General features: G+C 36.7%; 1 protein-coding gene across 1 annotated transcript; it reads right to left on the reverse strand.

The window, feature by feature from the left end:
- Window positions 1-5: 5 nt before the first annotated feature.
- LOC111392948 (protein WEAK CHLOROPLAST MOVEMENT UNDER BLUE LIGHT 1-like) lies at window positions 6-3,587 on the reverse strand (the record flags this gene model as incomplete). The annotated part of the gene is made up of 4 exons (XM_023018360.1): window positions 3,076-3,587; window positions 1,877-2,878; window positions 1,472-1,756; window positions 6-1,274 (listed from the first exon to the last, which is right to left on the reverse strand). Coding segments are annotated over exons 1-4 (2,775 nt in total), but the record flags the coding sequence as incomplete, so codon positions are not given.
- Window positions 3,588-16,292: the final 12,705 nt, after the last annotated feature.

Below are 16,292 nucleotides of genomic sequence, written 5' to 3' on the forward strand. Positions count from 1 at the left end.
GTTTTACCGAGCATTTGGCCTAATGACACCTTCCGCTTCCACGTGCTATTTTCTTCCTTAATTCCATCCCCAAAATCTTCCGCCAGAAGCAGTTTCCTGCTCAATATTTGCCCGATTGATAGAGTTGGCCTCAGAACTGGCTTTAACTCGTCATTAACCAGATTCAGATCATTTAAGTCGAGAAGACGAGATTCCTTCTCCCTCCTATGGCGTGACGACATATCAGAGTTCTTGAATTTGGAAGAGTTGTGTACGTTGCGCCTTTTCTGAGCATGTTCGGATCTCCATTTCCGAAGAGCCTCCTCGACTTCCAATTTACCACTGTCTGCTGCTTCCACTCTACTCAATGCCTCTTCCAAAGCCTTTTTGCTAATTTTAACTTCTTCGGTTGCTTCCTCTACCTTCTTTAAGATTTCAGTGTTCGACACATTAGCTTCATCAACTTGAAGCATTGCATCCACTACTCTCCCATTACAGGCTTCCTCTGCTTCTCGAGCCCTCGAGATCAAAGATGAATATTCCTCGACAGTGATAGTTACACGGTCGGATTTTTCCTGAATATCTTCAGACAAGTTTCCACTCTTCGACAGTGCTTCGATTTCAGCAAGTGCCACAGCTTCAGAAGCCCTTGCTGCTGCTTTCATTTTTTTAGCAGCAATCAATCTTATCTCAGCAGTCTTAATCCGAGATTTCGTCTGTTCGATCTCAGACGTTGCTTTCAAAACTTCTGCCTTTGCAGCTTCTCCTACCTCCTTAAACTTCTCCGTCTCAGAAGTTAACTTTTGTAGCTCCCTTGTAACATCCAAGGGATCAAGCTGTACTTTCCGTCTGGTTTGGTTCAACTCTTTTTCAAGTGATGAAATTTTTGAGGTATTTGAAGACAACCTTTGACGAGTCTTTTCAAGCGACATTCTTTCTTTCTCTATCTTCTTGTTATAGAAATCAACTGTAGCTCGAATATCAGCAAGATCGTTTGTAGTCCGACTTAAGTTTAATTTGGCTTGTTCCAGTTCCAGTAAAATGGAACCTGGAGCAGACTTCTCTTCCATTTCTGCAGCAGAATTCACATTTTTATCATCTGTTTCTGCATTGAGGGCTTCATTTATCTCTGATGTTTCTTTCTGCAGCTTCAATCTTAGTTCTTCGACAGTATTTTTAGTGGTTTCCAGTTCCTTTAAAACATCAAGGGTTTCTCTTTCTTTCATTATCAACTCTGTTTCCAACTGTGCAGCCTGTTCCTCCATATTTACAATGTCAAGAATTTCACTACCGTTCTGCCATTCGCAAAACATTTTAAACGCGATTAGACACACAAATCGACTCAGTTCTAGGAAATCAGACTTCAAAATTAGAAACTAGTTAACTAAAAAGTTGAATAAGCAGCAGAATTTCTCAAGTCAAAAGCATTATAAAGTACTGAAAATAAATGAAAATCTTCTCATATAAGTGTGTGTTTTGTGTGAGAGAAGACCTGAGAGGATTGTTCATGGGGCTTTTGAGAACTGGGTTTCCAAAATCCTATTCCACCAAATCGATTCGCCGCATCTTTCACCGACTCGAAAGGCGCCGACGTGTCAATCTCAGCCCTTCCCCTACTCATCCTCTCCTCCGAACCCGGCTCATTTTCATGGCCCATTTTCAGACCCGAATCAGTCCGGTCCCCATTGGCTTCAAGATTTTCCGCAGACATTGCAGAAACAAGAAAAACGCTGCTACAAGATCCCTCAAGAACAAAAAATGGCTTATTCGTATGTAGTTATAGTGTGTTGTGGGTGATGAGTACGGCCAGAACTGATCAGAGAGTTAACTTTTATAAGAAAAAGTGAGTGTACCGTTTGGATCTTTCTCACCAGAGGTTAACGTAGCTATAGGGTTATTGTTCGGATCTCCATTTCCGAAGAGCCTCCTCGACTTCCAATTTACCACTGTCTGCTGCTTCCACTCTACTCAATGCCTCTTCCAAAGCCTTTTTGCTAATTTTAACTTCTTCGGTTGCTTCCTCTACCTTCTTTAAGATTTCAGTGTTCGACACATTAGCTTCATCAACTTGAACCATTGCGTCCACTACTCTCCCATTACAGGCTTCCTCTGCTTCTCGAGCCCTCGAGATCAAAGATGAATATTCCTCGACAGTGATAGTTACACGGTCGGATTTTTCCTGAATATCTTCAGACAAGTTTCCACTCTTCGACAGTGCTTCGATTTCAGCAAGTGCCACAGCTTCAGAAGCCCTTGCTGCTGCTTTCATTTTTTTAGCAGCAATCAATCTTATCTCAGCAGTCTTAATCCGAGATTTCGTCTGTTCGATCTCAGATGTTGCTTTCAAAACTTCTGCCTTTGCAGCTTCTCCTACCTCCTTAAACTTCTCCGTCTCAGAAGCTAACTTTTGTAGCTCCCTTGTAACATCCAAGGGATCAAGCTGTACTTTCCGTCTGGTTTGGTTCAACTCTTTTTCAAGTGATGAAATTTTTGAGGTATTTGAAGACAACCTTTGACGAGTCTTTTCAAGCGACATTCTTTCTTTCTCTATCTTCTTGTTATAGAAATCAACTGTAGCTCGAATATCGGCAAGATCGTTTGTAGTCCGACTTAAGTTTAATTTGGCTTGTTCCAGTTCCAGTAAAATGGAACCTGGAGCAGACTTCTCTTCCATTTCTGCAGCAGAATTCACATTTTTATCATCTGTTTCTGCATTGAGGGCTTCATTTATCTCTGATGTTTCTTTCTGCAGCTTCAATCTTAGTTCTTCGACAGTATTTTTAGTGGTTTCCAGTTCCTTTAAAACATCAAGGGTTTCTCTTTCTTTCATTATCAACTCTGTTTCCAACTGTGCAGCCTGTTCCTCCATATTTACAATGTCAAGAATTTCACTACCGTTCTGCCATTCGCAAAACATTTTAAACGCGATTAGACACACAAATCGACTCAGTTCTAGGAAATCAGACTTCAAAATTAGAAACTAGTTAACTAAAAAGTTGAATAAGCAGCAGAATTTCTCAAGTCAAAAGCATTATAAAGTACTGAAAATAAATGAAAATCTTCTCATATAAGTGTGTGTTTTGTGTGAGAGAAGACCTGAGAGGATTGTTCATGGGGCTTTTGAGAACTGGGTTTCCAAAATCCTATTCCACCAAATCGATTCGCCGCATCTTTCACCGACTCGAAAGGCGCCGACGTGTCAATCTCAGCCCTTCCCCTACTCATCCTCTCCTCCGAACCCGGCTCATTTTCATGGCCCATTTTCAGACCCGAATCAGTCCGGTCCCCATTGGCTTCAAGATTTTCCGCAGACATTGCAGAAACAAGAAAAACGCTGCTACAAGATCCCTCAAGAACAAAAAATGGCTTATTCGTATGTAGTTATAGTGTGTTGTGGGTGATGAGTACGGCCAGAACTGATCAGAGAGTTTACTTTTATAAGAAAAAGTGAGTGTACCGTTTGGATCTTTCTCACAAGAGGTTAACGTAGCTATAGGGTTATTCAGATCTGGGCCACTCGTGTCTCCTCATTAATTACCGCAAAATGTAATCTTTATCTTCATCTTCATCTTCAATAATAAAAGAAGAATGATGTAAAGAACTTCGTTACTTCAACCTCTTTTATCTTTCTTCCTTTATCTACTGCCAGTGCCTGTTTTAAATTGGATTTTGTATTTTCAAATCACTGAAGAATGCATCGAGTGACCGTTGCCAAGAAAAGAGCCGTTGTCCCATTGTGCACACCCGTATGATGCACTCAAGTACACCGAGCCCAACTTCAAATAAAAAGCAAAGACGAAAAGAAAATTGGAAAAGGCGCACTCAAAAGAGGGTCAATTCACTGATTCTACCAAATTTCGTCCCCGTGATGATTCGATCGCTAGAATAAGACTAAGTACGAAAACGAACAAAACTTCTTTGTGTCTAGGCATGTTAAATGTAGATATGTTCAACCAAGCCTTTCACCCTGTACCTTTGGAGGCATAACCTGCGATTTACCTCCCTCACGATACTCCAGGACAGGGGTGGTGGGGGACCCTTAAGGTTAGAGTTTAACCTTTTTTTTTAGATATGTTCAACCAAATTGTGGCTTGAGTTGCCTCTTATGCGGCGGCGCGCAATTTTTCTTTCCGACAATTATATATATATTTTTTGTATACCTAAAACAAATGTATTGTGGTGTGACCTCATTCATTTGATGCTCAAGTTAGTATAACATGAAGAGAGTATAAGCATGAGACTATGAGTTAATTTAATCAATGGTCATGAACTTCATTATAGACTTCTACTTGCTCACCGAAATTTAAAATGTTACTATGTGCATACTAAACTTTGCCATATGTTACCATTTGCTCATTAAAATCTAAAATATTTGTTATTTATTGCTCACCTAAATTTGAACAAAGTTACCCATCAATCATCCATATCATTTCCATGAGTATACATATTGCAAAGTTTAATGAGCAACGAGTAACTTTATTTAAATTTAGTTGAGCAATGAGTAACATTTTAAATTTCGATAAGTAGTAATCTATAACAAATTTGGGTGAGCAACGAGTAACTTTTTAAAAATCGATGAACAAGTTCTAACCTATAGTAAAATTCAGTAACTATTTGTTGAATAATCCCTTACAATTTGTTATTCAACAAATAAATTGAGATCTCACTTTTAAATCTTGGATTAGTTTGTCTTAAATGAACACGAGATCTGAGCAAGTCCAATATGATTAAATTAAAGCAATCTAATAAACTTGGTAATAAATACAAAATATTATATATGCCTAATTTTTCCTATGAGATTTTAAGCAAACAAGGTATGGCAAGTCATGGGTTTTGTTAGACCTTCGTGGATGACAAACGAAAATGTCGATATGGCACATTCTAATACATGTCGCCGATAGAAACTCGTGATGATATATGTTGCTATACCTATAAATATTGTGACACGTGTTCATCCTGTTGTAATAATATATTCATTAAATATACGTTTAAGCACCACACATTATAGTTAAAATCAATTATTAACTTGTAACAGCATAAAATTTAGCGAGTAACACAACAATGAAATTTAATCCTATTTTTGGCCGATCGAAATGAGAAAGAATAGACACAACTATGAATAAGTATTTAAATTAACTTTTTTCAACTCTTTGTAACATCTTGTCTAATTTCGCATATTAATTAAACCCTTGTTTGATAATCATTCTTTCTTATTATTGTTTTCTCATACTCATTTTTAACCACACATTTTCATAATAAAATATTATTTATAAAAATCTGAATTCTTTTTTTTTTACTTTTTAACCACACATTCTTCCAAATTAGTATTTAAAAATTCAAAAAAATAAAAATAAAAATAGTCAAACAGGGCACATATAAGTTCATAATTGCTCTAAAATCTTGATTGAAGGTGGATGGAATGCATGGTCCTTGCTGAGAGATTGAGAATAATATAACACAAATGGGGAATTCTTGAAAATGACAAGCTGCAGAATGTCAGCGCAATTGATGGCTATGTTTATATTTGTTATTTACTACAAAAGCCAATAATAATGCTTTATTTTGAAGGGAATCGTGATTATTTGAAATCACAAAATACAAAGAGAGCATTTCTCACATAAACCTTTTCGACCCCTCGCTGTAGGGGTCAGTCCCACATTGAAAAGAAAAAATGCACTGAAGCCTATGCGTGTGTGTGTTTTGGTAGGGGTCTGTAAAACAGAACCCTGTACTTGTAGCACCTCTCAAATACAAATTTTACAATGTAAAAAATATTTGAAGAGAGCACTCACAATATTTAATGATAAATTAAGCTCAATCCCATTCTTGAAAATTTATTTTCTTTCAAATTCATTTTCAACTTCTGATTCTTTCAGTACAATAATATTGTACGTAAATTCAAAATATTTTTTTAATTTTCAACCACAAATTCTTAAAAAAATTACTTTTTACAAATTATATTCTCATACAACGATATCAAACATGGACTAAAATAAAGTTACTATTGTACTATGTTATGATATGTAGATCACGCCGGTAAAGATGTATATATTTTCAGGCTGATGACACCAACGGCTACTTGGCTTTTGGGATTTTCCATATTGTTTTAATCATTTATCTTCATGTATAGTTCTGTTCGATTCAACTATAAAAATGAATTAAAATTTAAAATTAAAATCAACAGTTAATTTTAATCACACATTTTACAGGATTCACAACTTTTTAACTATAATAAATTTTATCAAAATTGTAGTGATATTTCTCAATCTATGACCTTTTGTAGCATTTGTACATCTTCAATATTTTATAATTGTTGAATAAACATATTCATCGATACAGACATTCTATTTGACTTTCGAAATAGTACAAACTAGGTATGCCAAAAAAAAAAAAAAGAGTAAAATGCAAATAATTTTTATTATGGAAAAATTAAAGAAAAGAGAAAAACTCATCCCCTCAATCTGGTTGGGGGTCAATTTACTACAGACATCGTAGGTTAAGGTTCTTCGTTGCAGTAGTTTCAAAAATATTGATTGCTGTCATTAAAGCTTTATTTATCTCCACCCTTGTCTTCCTTAATTTCAACATGCCGATTAGCAAGAGCCAAGATTCTGGGCAGAAGTTGTAGGATAATTTATTGTGTTAAATCACCGGATCTTTCATATTAAATTATCAAGAAATTGAAGAATTAAAGCGGAAGCGTACATGAATCAGACATGGTTAATGCAATAATGAATTACGCGATATGGTCTTTCAAATCTACACGCAATCTCCTTCTTCTCTCTGTGATGGGATGCAGTAGAGAATGAATAATACGTACGTGTGATTTGGGGACCATAACCATATTTATATATCGACGCCCTTTTACCTAATTCGGCCCATTATAGAATTTGGACTTGGGCCCGATCTCTACACATATGTAAACCCATACTTTAATTGGATATATTAAAACCCAAAATCGAAGCCTTATTAGATTACTTTAATTGGACTTAACCAAATTTGATAGCCTTTAATTTAACACATAATTATTCAAACATATAAGCACATCGATGGATTAAAAATCATTACAATCTCTCACTTTGGCTATATGTGTCACCTTATAATTGTGCATTAAACATAACCTTATGAGTACTCAGAATTTTGCTATCATTACCGAATATATCCCCAAACAATCTCGTCCATCAATCATATCAATATAGGATCAAAGCGGCTTTCGTTACTTTCATGTAGTTAAATCCATCAATGGTCACGTATATCGATACAACCGAATGACATAGATCAAGCATGGATTGTAGCATGGAAATTACATGTGATGTGATCTGTAACATGCCTATTTCCAACTGGTCCATCTTAATGCCTTAGTGAGATCATTTTAAACAAGTTCAGAGATAATAAACCAAATAACTTTAACCTTAAACCATATCCAAAATAACAGTACATGTGTCCAATATGAAAAGTAAAAATACAAACTCCCACTGAAACTAAATATCCTCAAGAGACACTATACCCATATGAGCAGTGTACTCATGAAAGACCTTGGGTATTAATCCCTTAGTAAGCGGATCCTCAACCATGGAGTTTGTCTCAATATGCTCTATTGACACATGTTCACTCTGAACTCTTTTTTTAACAGTCAGGAACTTGATCTCTATATGTTTTAACTTCGTTGAGCTCCTGTTGTTATTGAAATATAGCACTGCTCATTTATTGTCACAAAATATCTTAAGTGGTCTTTCTCTATTGTCCACGATGCGCAGCCCAGTGACAAAATTACGCAGTCATATTCCATGATTTGATGCCTCATAACACGCTATAAACTCCGCTGCCATGGTGGAAGTAGCTATAAGTGTCTGCTTAGCACTCTTCCAAGAAATAGCACCTCCACCAAGTAGGTAAATATAGCCTGAAGTGGATCTCCTACTATCTTGGCATCCCGCGAAATCGGAATCAGAATAACCGATGATCTTCAACTGATCCGATCTCCTGTATGTGAGCATGTAGTCTTTGTTCTCTGTAAATACCGCATAACCCGTTTGACTGCTTTCCAATGATCAATTCTAGGGTTACTTAAATATCTTCCTAGCATCCCAATAATGTACGCTATATCCGGACACGTATAAACCTGAACATACATTAGACTCCCTATAGCTGAAGAATTAGGAATCTTCTGCATTTCCTTAATTTATAAGTCATTTTTAGGGTATTGACTTAAACTGAACTTGTCTCCTTTAGCCACAGAGGTGTCACCTAATTTACAATCTTGCATGTCATATCTTTTAAGTACCTTTTCGATATAGCTCTTTTGTGAGGGAGTTCTATGCTAACTTCAATACCGAAATAGACACACCTGGATCCGATCATTTGTATCAAACATGGGTTCGGGGCAAATGGATCATATTTTCACCCGAAGTAATTCATGACTACTATCAGCTCACCTGAACTAATGTAGTCCCAATCCCGCATGATTTCAACTGGATTGAGGTTGCAGAAGTTTTATTGGGACATGAAAATGCTTGGCCTCTCCCCACTGCAGATTGGTATCAGATTGACCTCACCTCTTCTATAGCCATCCTATGGTTGTTCATATGCCACAACATCGAGCCCATCTCCCATAGGATGACATTCACAAATTAGAAGGCTGGGTTCATCTATCACTTAGCTCGGGGTAACAAGATTGACTTGGCCACTTACATTTACAATCAGATACACATTACAGGCACATGGGGAGACAGGCACACCTCCATGATTTTCCCGAGCTTGATAAGTGGGGTTTGTAGAGCTGCAGGTATATAAGTTCAGCCTGGGGAGGCACCGGAGAAACCAAGTCTATATATCAAGCGCCTCACACTCGAGGCCCAGGATCGGGCCAAAATTAAACATCAATAATACCCCGAGAACGATCTCTGCGTATTTGAATTCCTAATATAAAAAAGGCGTTACCAAGATCTTTCATCTCAAAATTCTTTGCTAAAAATCTCTTGGTTACATGCAATAAGCCTATATCATTGCTGGCAACCAATATGTCATCGACATATAAAACCAGAAAAGTATACTTGCTCCCACTGAACTTGTGGTATATATAATCATCGACCAAATTCATCTCAAAACGAAATGAGATGATCACCTGATGAAACTTGTAATACCATTGACGAGACGCCTATTTGAGTCCATAGATGGATTTATTTAATTTACAAACCATTTGCTTTGCATCGTCCGATACAAAGTTTTCTGATTGTACCATATAAATTGTTTCATCAATGTCACCATTGAGAAACGCTGTCTTAACATCCATCTGATGTAGCTCAAGATCGAAATGCGCTACCAATGTCATTATAGTCCTGAAAGAGTCTTTCGAAAAAACCGGAGAGAAAGTCTCTTTATAATTGATGTCTTCTTTCTGTGTAAAGCCATTTGCGACAAGACGAGCCTTATACCTCTCTACATCACCTTTCGAATCCCTCTTGGTCTTAAATATCCACTTGCAACTAATGGGTTTCGCACCTTCGGGCAATGGAACGAGATCCCATACGTCATTGTCCTTCATGGACTTTATCTCTTCATTCATGACATCGAGCCGCTTTTGAGAGTTAGAACTTTCCATGGCTTGATGGAAGTTGATCGGATCATCTTCCACCATTCCAATGTCAACTTCATGTTCTTGGAGAAATATGATGTAATCATCCGAAACCACACTTCTCCTCTCTCGAGTGGATCTTCTTAATGGCATTGGTTTTTGAGGTTGTAGAGTTTGTTCTTCTGAAACAATTTGTTGATCTTGAGAGGGAGGTATAACATTGTCTTGACCTAGAGTTACTTCTTGAACAATATCAGGAATAGAAACATAATCATTGTCAATGGCAGTTGGAGGAATTTCAACATATTCCTCCTCAAAGACAAAGCCTGTAACCCTTTCTCCCCCCGCAAACTCAACATCCTCAAAGAACCGAGTATTTCCTGTCTCGAAAATTACCTTAGTTGTGGGATCATAAAACTTGTAATCCGTGGACCTTTCAGAAAATCCAATAAAATAGCAACGGATGGTCTTTGCATCCAGTTTATTTTCATTTGACTTATAGGGCCTTGCCTTAACTGAACATCCCCAAATATGTATATGCTTCAAACTAGGCTTCTTACCCGTCCAAAGCTCATATGGGGTTTTATCAGTGGCCTTAGTTGGAACTCTGTTGAGTATATAAGCTGCGGTCTTTAATGATTCATCCCAGAGAGATTCTGGTAAGGTAGAATGACTAATCATACTCCTCACCATGTCTTTAAGCATTCTGTTTTGTCTCTCAGCAACACCATTCATAGTGGGCGAACCCAACATAGTGTACTGTGGGACGATACCGCATTCCTCTAGAAATTTAGCAAATGGTCCTGGACGCTGTTCACCTGAACCGTCATATCTACCATAGTATTCACCCCCATGGTCAGATCTGACGCTTTTAATCATTTTGTGAAATTGGTTCTCAACTTCAACTTTATAGTTTTTGAACACATCCAATGACTATGACTTTTCATGAATGAGATATACGTACCCATATCTTGAAAAGTCGCCTATGAACGTTATAAAATATTGTTGATCATTCCAAGAACCCGTAGGGAATGGTCCACAAATATTCATATGTATAAGTTCTAAGACGTCCGAAATCCTATTGGCTTGAAATATCTTTTTATTAGTTTGTTTTCCCTTTATACAGTTGACACATAGATTATAATCTGTAACGTCAAGAGGGTCGAGAATCCCGTCAGACACAAGTCTCTCAATTCTCCTTTTAGAGATGTGACCTAATCTCTTGTGCCACAACGAGGCAGAATTCTCGACGATTAATTTTCGCTTTACACCTCGAGTACTTATATGTAGGGATTCATTAAAAGAAGCAATTGTATCAATTGAATAAAGATTATCGTAACCTGATAAAAAACCGGAACCAACCAATTTTGAATCATGAAACAAACTAAATTTTTCATTTCCAAATGAACAAGTATAACCAAATTTGTCCAAAACAGAAATAGAAATCAAATTTCGTCTAAAAGACGATATAATAAATGTCTCAACAAGATCCAAATAAAATTCAATCTTTAACAATAATCTAAAATTTTCTATTGTCTCTACTTCCACCTTCTTGTCGTCGCCAGCATAGATGTATCTTTCACCATCACTTGGCTTTCGGTAACTCAGGCAACCCTGCATAGACATACTGATGTGAGTTGTTGCACCAGAATCTATCCACCATGTATGTCTAGGTACCGAAGTTAAATTAACTTCAGAACAACCAAAATGAAGAAGAATACCTTTCTTTACACGCCATGCGTAGTGATTGGTGTAATTTTTCTTCTTATGACCTGTAGTGCCACAAAAGAAACAACCACATTCAGTTGGTTCCTTATGTCGTTTCTTTTGCGGTGCTGTACCCGCAGCTTCCTTATTAATCTTCATTTTCTTATTCCTTTTGTCCTTAGAGGTGGTGGCCACTTTCTGTCTTCTCATGTTTTAATCTTTCCTCTTTCTGGACACAGTGTGAGATAAGCTCATTAAGGGACCATGAGTTCTTTTGACAGTTGTAGCTCACCTTGAATTGACTGAAATGTGCCGGAAGGGATATCAGAACCAAGTGTACTAACAATTCTTCAGATAAATCCAACTTTAGTACCTTTAGTTTTGAAGCAATGTGAGACATTTCCATAATGTACTCCCGAATGTTTCCTTTCCCTTTATACCTCATTGAGATAAGGTTCGCCAAAAGTGTACTTGTTTCAGCCTTTTCATTCTTGGCAAACCTCTTCTTAAGATCTTCAAGGAAACCCTTAGCCGTAGTCACCTTATCAGACATAGTGCCCTGGAATGCTTTTGGAATAGCACGATTCATGACCATTAAGCTTATGCGGTTCGATCATTCCCACTTTTCCATCTCCCTCTTATCATCAGAGGTACTCTTATCAGTAATTGTAGCAGGTTGATCGATCCGTAAAGCAAGGTTCAGGTCCATGACTCCAAGAACAATCATCACGGTCATGCCCTGAAATTTGTGCTATTAAGCATTGGAATTGAATTGATGCTAGCAAAGATATTAGCAGCAGAATCTGAAACTGAATTAGAGAACGATTATTATGAATAGTTCACATGAATATCTTTAATATGCAAATAATAATATTCTCAAATAGTGGTAGGGCCCATCACAAGATACCAAGCACAACATCAACATCTAGTCTTTGGACAGAGATATTGATTTGTAAGAAGTACTCTTGGTGTAGTAATCAAATATTGACGATAAAACAACATGTCAATCAACAAACCTTTTTTTGGACCGATTTATTGATCACGCATTAAACCAAATAATCGTCACACGTTTATCACCACGGGTGCACGTGTATTCGGCTAAATATTGACCTTCCTTTGGGCTGACCAATATTCCCATGAATAACACATGCACAAATACATTTTAATATTCTAAGTTAGTCAATTTTCACAAGAGAGGTTGCTTTGGCAACATATTGCTTCAATTAACCAACTTTCGAATATTATATCTCTTAAAAGAGTCCTTAGTACCAAAATTTGAGAAAGATAATCACCAAATTTGCATATTTTGATTAATTTTGAACTTTAGGAGCCTTAGGATTAATAATTCAAAACTTTAAGGGGGCAAAATTAATTGATTCCAAACTTTAGAGGTTGAAATTAATAAACTTGAAACTTTAGGGACCATAATCAATTAATTCAAAACTTTAGAGGATCAATTAGAACAAATTTAAAACTTTAGGGGCCAAAAATTGACCAATTCAAAACTTTAGGGATCAAATTTTGAAATTTGAAACTTTAGCTGTCCATTTGAATTAATTATAAACTTTGGGGGTGAATTTGAATTAATAATTAAAGTTTGAGGGCTTCAATTATAAAATTTAGAACTTTAATGGCCCAAATTAATTAATTTTCAAATCGTAGGGACTGAATTATCAAATCCAAAACTTGAAGGCCCAAATCTAAATATAACTTAAATATTAGGGACTGAAATCTTAATTTTATAACCCTAACTCTAATTGCAAGCTGGGGCCTCAAATTATCCAATTTACACATGAGGCCCCCGCCCCCAAATCAACCCAGAACTGAAACTCTAATTTTTTTTTCTCTTTTCCTTTCAGCGGCGCTAGCTGACGCCGCCCACTCAATGGCGCTGGCCCACGCAGCAGCACGAGCTGCTGTTAGTCTGCAGCAACCGCGTTGCTACTGGCGCTGCCTTCTGGAAACCATTTTTTTAAACTGTATCGAAATCTGAATTTCTACAAACCAAAATCCATATTTTGAAATTTTTCTCAATTATTAATCCGAATTATGAAAATAATGAAAAATTATACCGAATAGTATTCAAATTCAACAAAACAAAATCCAAAATTGTCAAATCTGAAAATTTCATAAAAATATTGCAAGAACCAAATAAATTATTCGATTCTCAATTATTCAACATGAAGAGGCTTTGATACCATTTGTAGGATAATTTATTGCGTTAAATCACCGGATCTTTCATATTAAATCATCAAGAAATTGAAGAATTAAAGTGAAAGCGTACCCGAATCAGACATAATTAATGCAATAATGAATTATGCGGTATAGTGTTTCAAATCTACACGCAGTCTCCTTTTTCTCTCTGTGATGGAATGTAGTAGAGAAAGAATAATACGTACGTGTGATCTGGGGACCATAATCATATTTATATAGCAACGCCCTTTGACCTAATTCGGCTTATCATAGAATTAAGACTTGAGCTCGGTCTCTACACATATGTAAACTCATACTTTAATTTGATACATTAAAGCCCAAAACCGAAGTCTTATTAGATTACTTTAATTGGGTTTAATCGAATTTGATAGCCTTTAATTTAACACATATATTCACACATATAAGCCCATCGATGGATTAAAAATCCTTACAGAAGTTCTTTGAAATCAAGAATGGTGACAAGTTTCTCTCAAGGCTCCTTTCAAAGGAATCCACAAAAACCAACCCTTCATTTAGGGTTTACTATAGCAATGTATCTGGTGCAGTGCCCTTTAGTGGGAGAGTCGCCCTGGCACCCCCAAACACCACACAATATTCTATGACGATGACACCTCTGTAATTCCTCCTCTTACACCCCCTTCTTCTTACTATTCCACAAACAGCAATAAACCCTTAAAGAGTGCTTCAAGATCAAGAATTTTGCACACTTTACTTAGAAGAATCGATCTCAAGAATGTTAACCAGTTTGAAACGTTGAAGTCTTCTTCTTCTCGTCTGTGTTATCGTTGTTGTTGTGGTCAACATCATTGTCACCTTCCTTTGTCCATGAAGAAGGAAGACAATTTTCGAGACGTGAGTTTGATGATAATCATAAGGATGTGTGTTTAATCATGAAAAAAGCTTTGTTGTCCGTTTTTCGCCGTGGACCTGGCTAAGGTAATTCTTGAAGATTCATCATGTCCGTGTACGTGGATTTCATCTCTCCATTGTGTTTGGGGATGAAATGATCAGTCAATAGTTATTGTGTTGTCTCAACATTTATAATTCTACGTAAAAAATCAGCTGAAGTATATGGAATTTAAACCCCGTTTGATAGCAATTTTTCACTCCAAAAAATCAATTTTTGAATGTTATTTTATTATTCCAGCCGTCATTTTTGACTTCTTCACTCACAAGTAGGATCCACTTTTCTCTCTAATAATTAAAAAATTAATTCTCATAATCACTATCGAACAGACCCTAAATCTTGTAACACATTTGGTAGGAGGTTTAAATAGTACTTGAGAGTAGAGTTGTGCACCAGTCAAGTTAAATCTAGCCCGATCACTGAAAATAGATCTTATAAGGTTCAAAGCCGATCTAAATCGATTCGAATCGGATTGGTTTCAAGGCATTTTTCCTCTTAAAATCCAATTTTCATTTTTAAGAAAAGGATCATTAAAATCGAAGTTTCGAGTTGGAAAATCCCAATTCGGAAACCACCAGATGTATTGTGAACCTGACCTAAATTTGCCCGAATCAAATTGATTTAACAGTTTGGATTGGGTTAAAGGTTATTTAGCCCGAACCTACTTGATAGTATTAAAAACGGGAAAATTTCAAAAATAAGAGGATAAGCATTGCCTAATTCAAAACTAAGACCAAAGGTTTGAACTTTCAAAAATCAGAAATTTAATAAAATTTATTTATTATTTAATTTATTAATTATATATTTTATTAATTAAATATATTAAAGTAACATATTTATACAATTTGGTCACAGATTCACAATTTAATAAATCAAATAATATTTTTCAGTCACAAATCAACATTTTGAAATGTTCAAATTATTTTATGGTCACAAAATCAAAAATTTTATAGGTTACAGTTTGTTCATCGATCACAGATCAAAAATTAATACTTCACAATTTATATGTCGATCACAGATTACAAATATTATAGGTCACAGTTTTATTAGACGGTCACAAATTAATATACTTTTAGGTCACATTTGTCACAAATCATCTTTTTCATAGGTAACATATTTGTTTATTAGTCACAGATTAACCATTAATGATCAAAATCAATCAAATAATCTGTGACCACCACTGACAATTACGACAATCACTGCCTCTAACAATATCGCCGCCATCGTCGCCGTCAGAACCACCACCACCATCCAACAACAACACTGTCTAGGACAAAAACACCATAGCAAGCACATCACCACCCCTCGCTGTTGCAACGCAAACCACCACCACATTAACACAAACCAAACACCAAAATAGTGAAAAACAAACCATCAGATCACGTCACCCATGTCATCCCGACACGACAACCAACCCTCCATCCCTACCACATAACACAGCCACAATCCCCACCCAAGATCTGCAACGAACTTAGAATGGCGGTCGAGACCACCACAAGACGACACGAACATAAAAAAAAAAACCACATGCAAAAACTCCTCAATCAACAACGACCTTAGAATAGCAATCGCACACAACGGCCATTGATTGGCCAGATCTATGGCCGGACCATCATCATAACTGACATATTCACCACCACAAAACGGACACAACATCAACACCACCACCACATAAAAACACTACTTCGCCACCATCAACACCACCACATAAACAGGAAGAGAAAAGGGGATGAAAGTGAGAGACGCTCGCAGCAGCGCTGCATCTTCCGGTGGATGGATGGCGTCGCTACAGCGTCCGGTAATGGATCGAGGGTGGGTGAGTCACTAGCGATTGTCAAGACGGCGGCGACGATGGGAGAATTAGTTTAGAGAGAGAGAGAGAGAGAGAGAGAGAGAGAGAGAGAGAGAGAG

Source organism: Olea europaea, unplaced genomic scaffold, assembly GCF_002742605.1.
Source record: "Olea europaea var. sylvestris unplaced genomic scaffold, O_europaea_v1 scaffold998, whole genome shotgun sequence".
NCBI classification, from domain to species: domain Eukaryota; kingdom Viridiplantae; phylum Streptophyta; class Magnoliopsida; order Lamiales; family Oleaceae; genus Olea; species Olea europaea.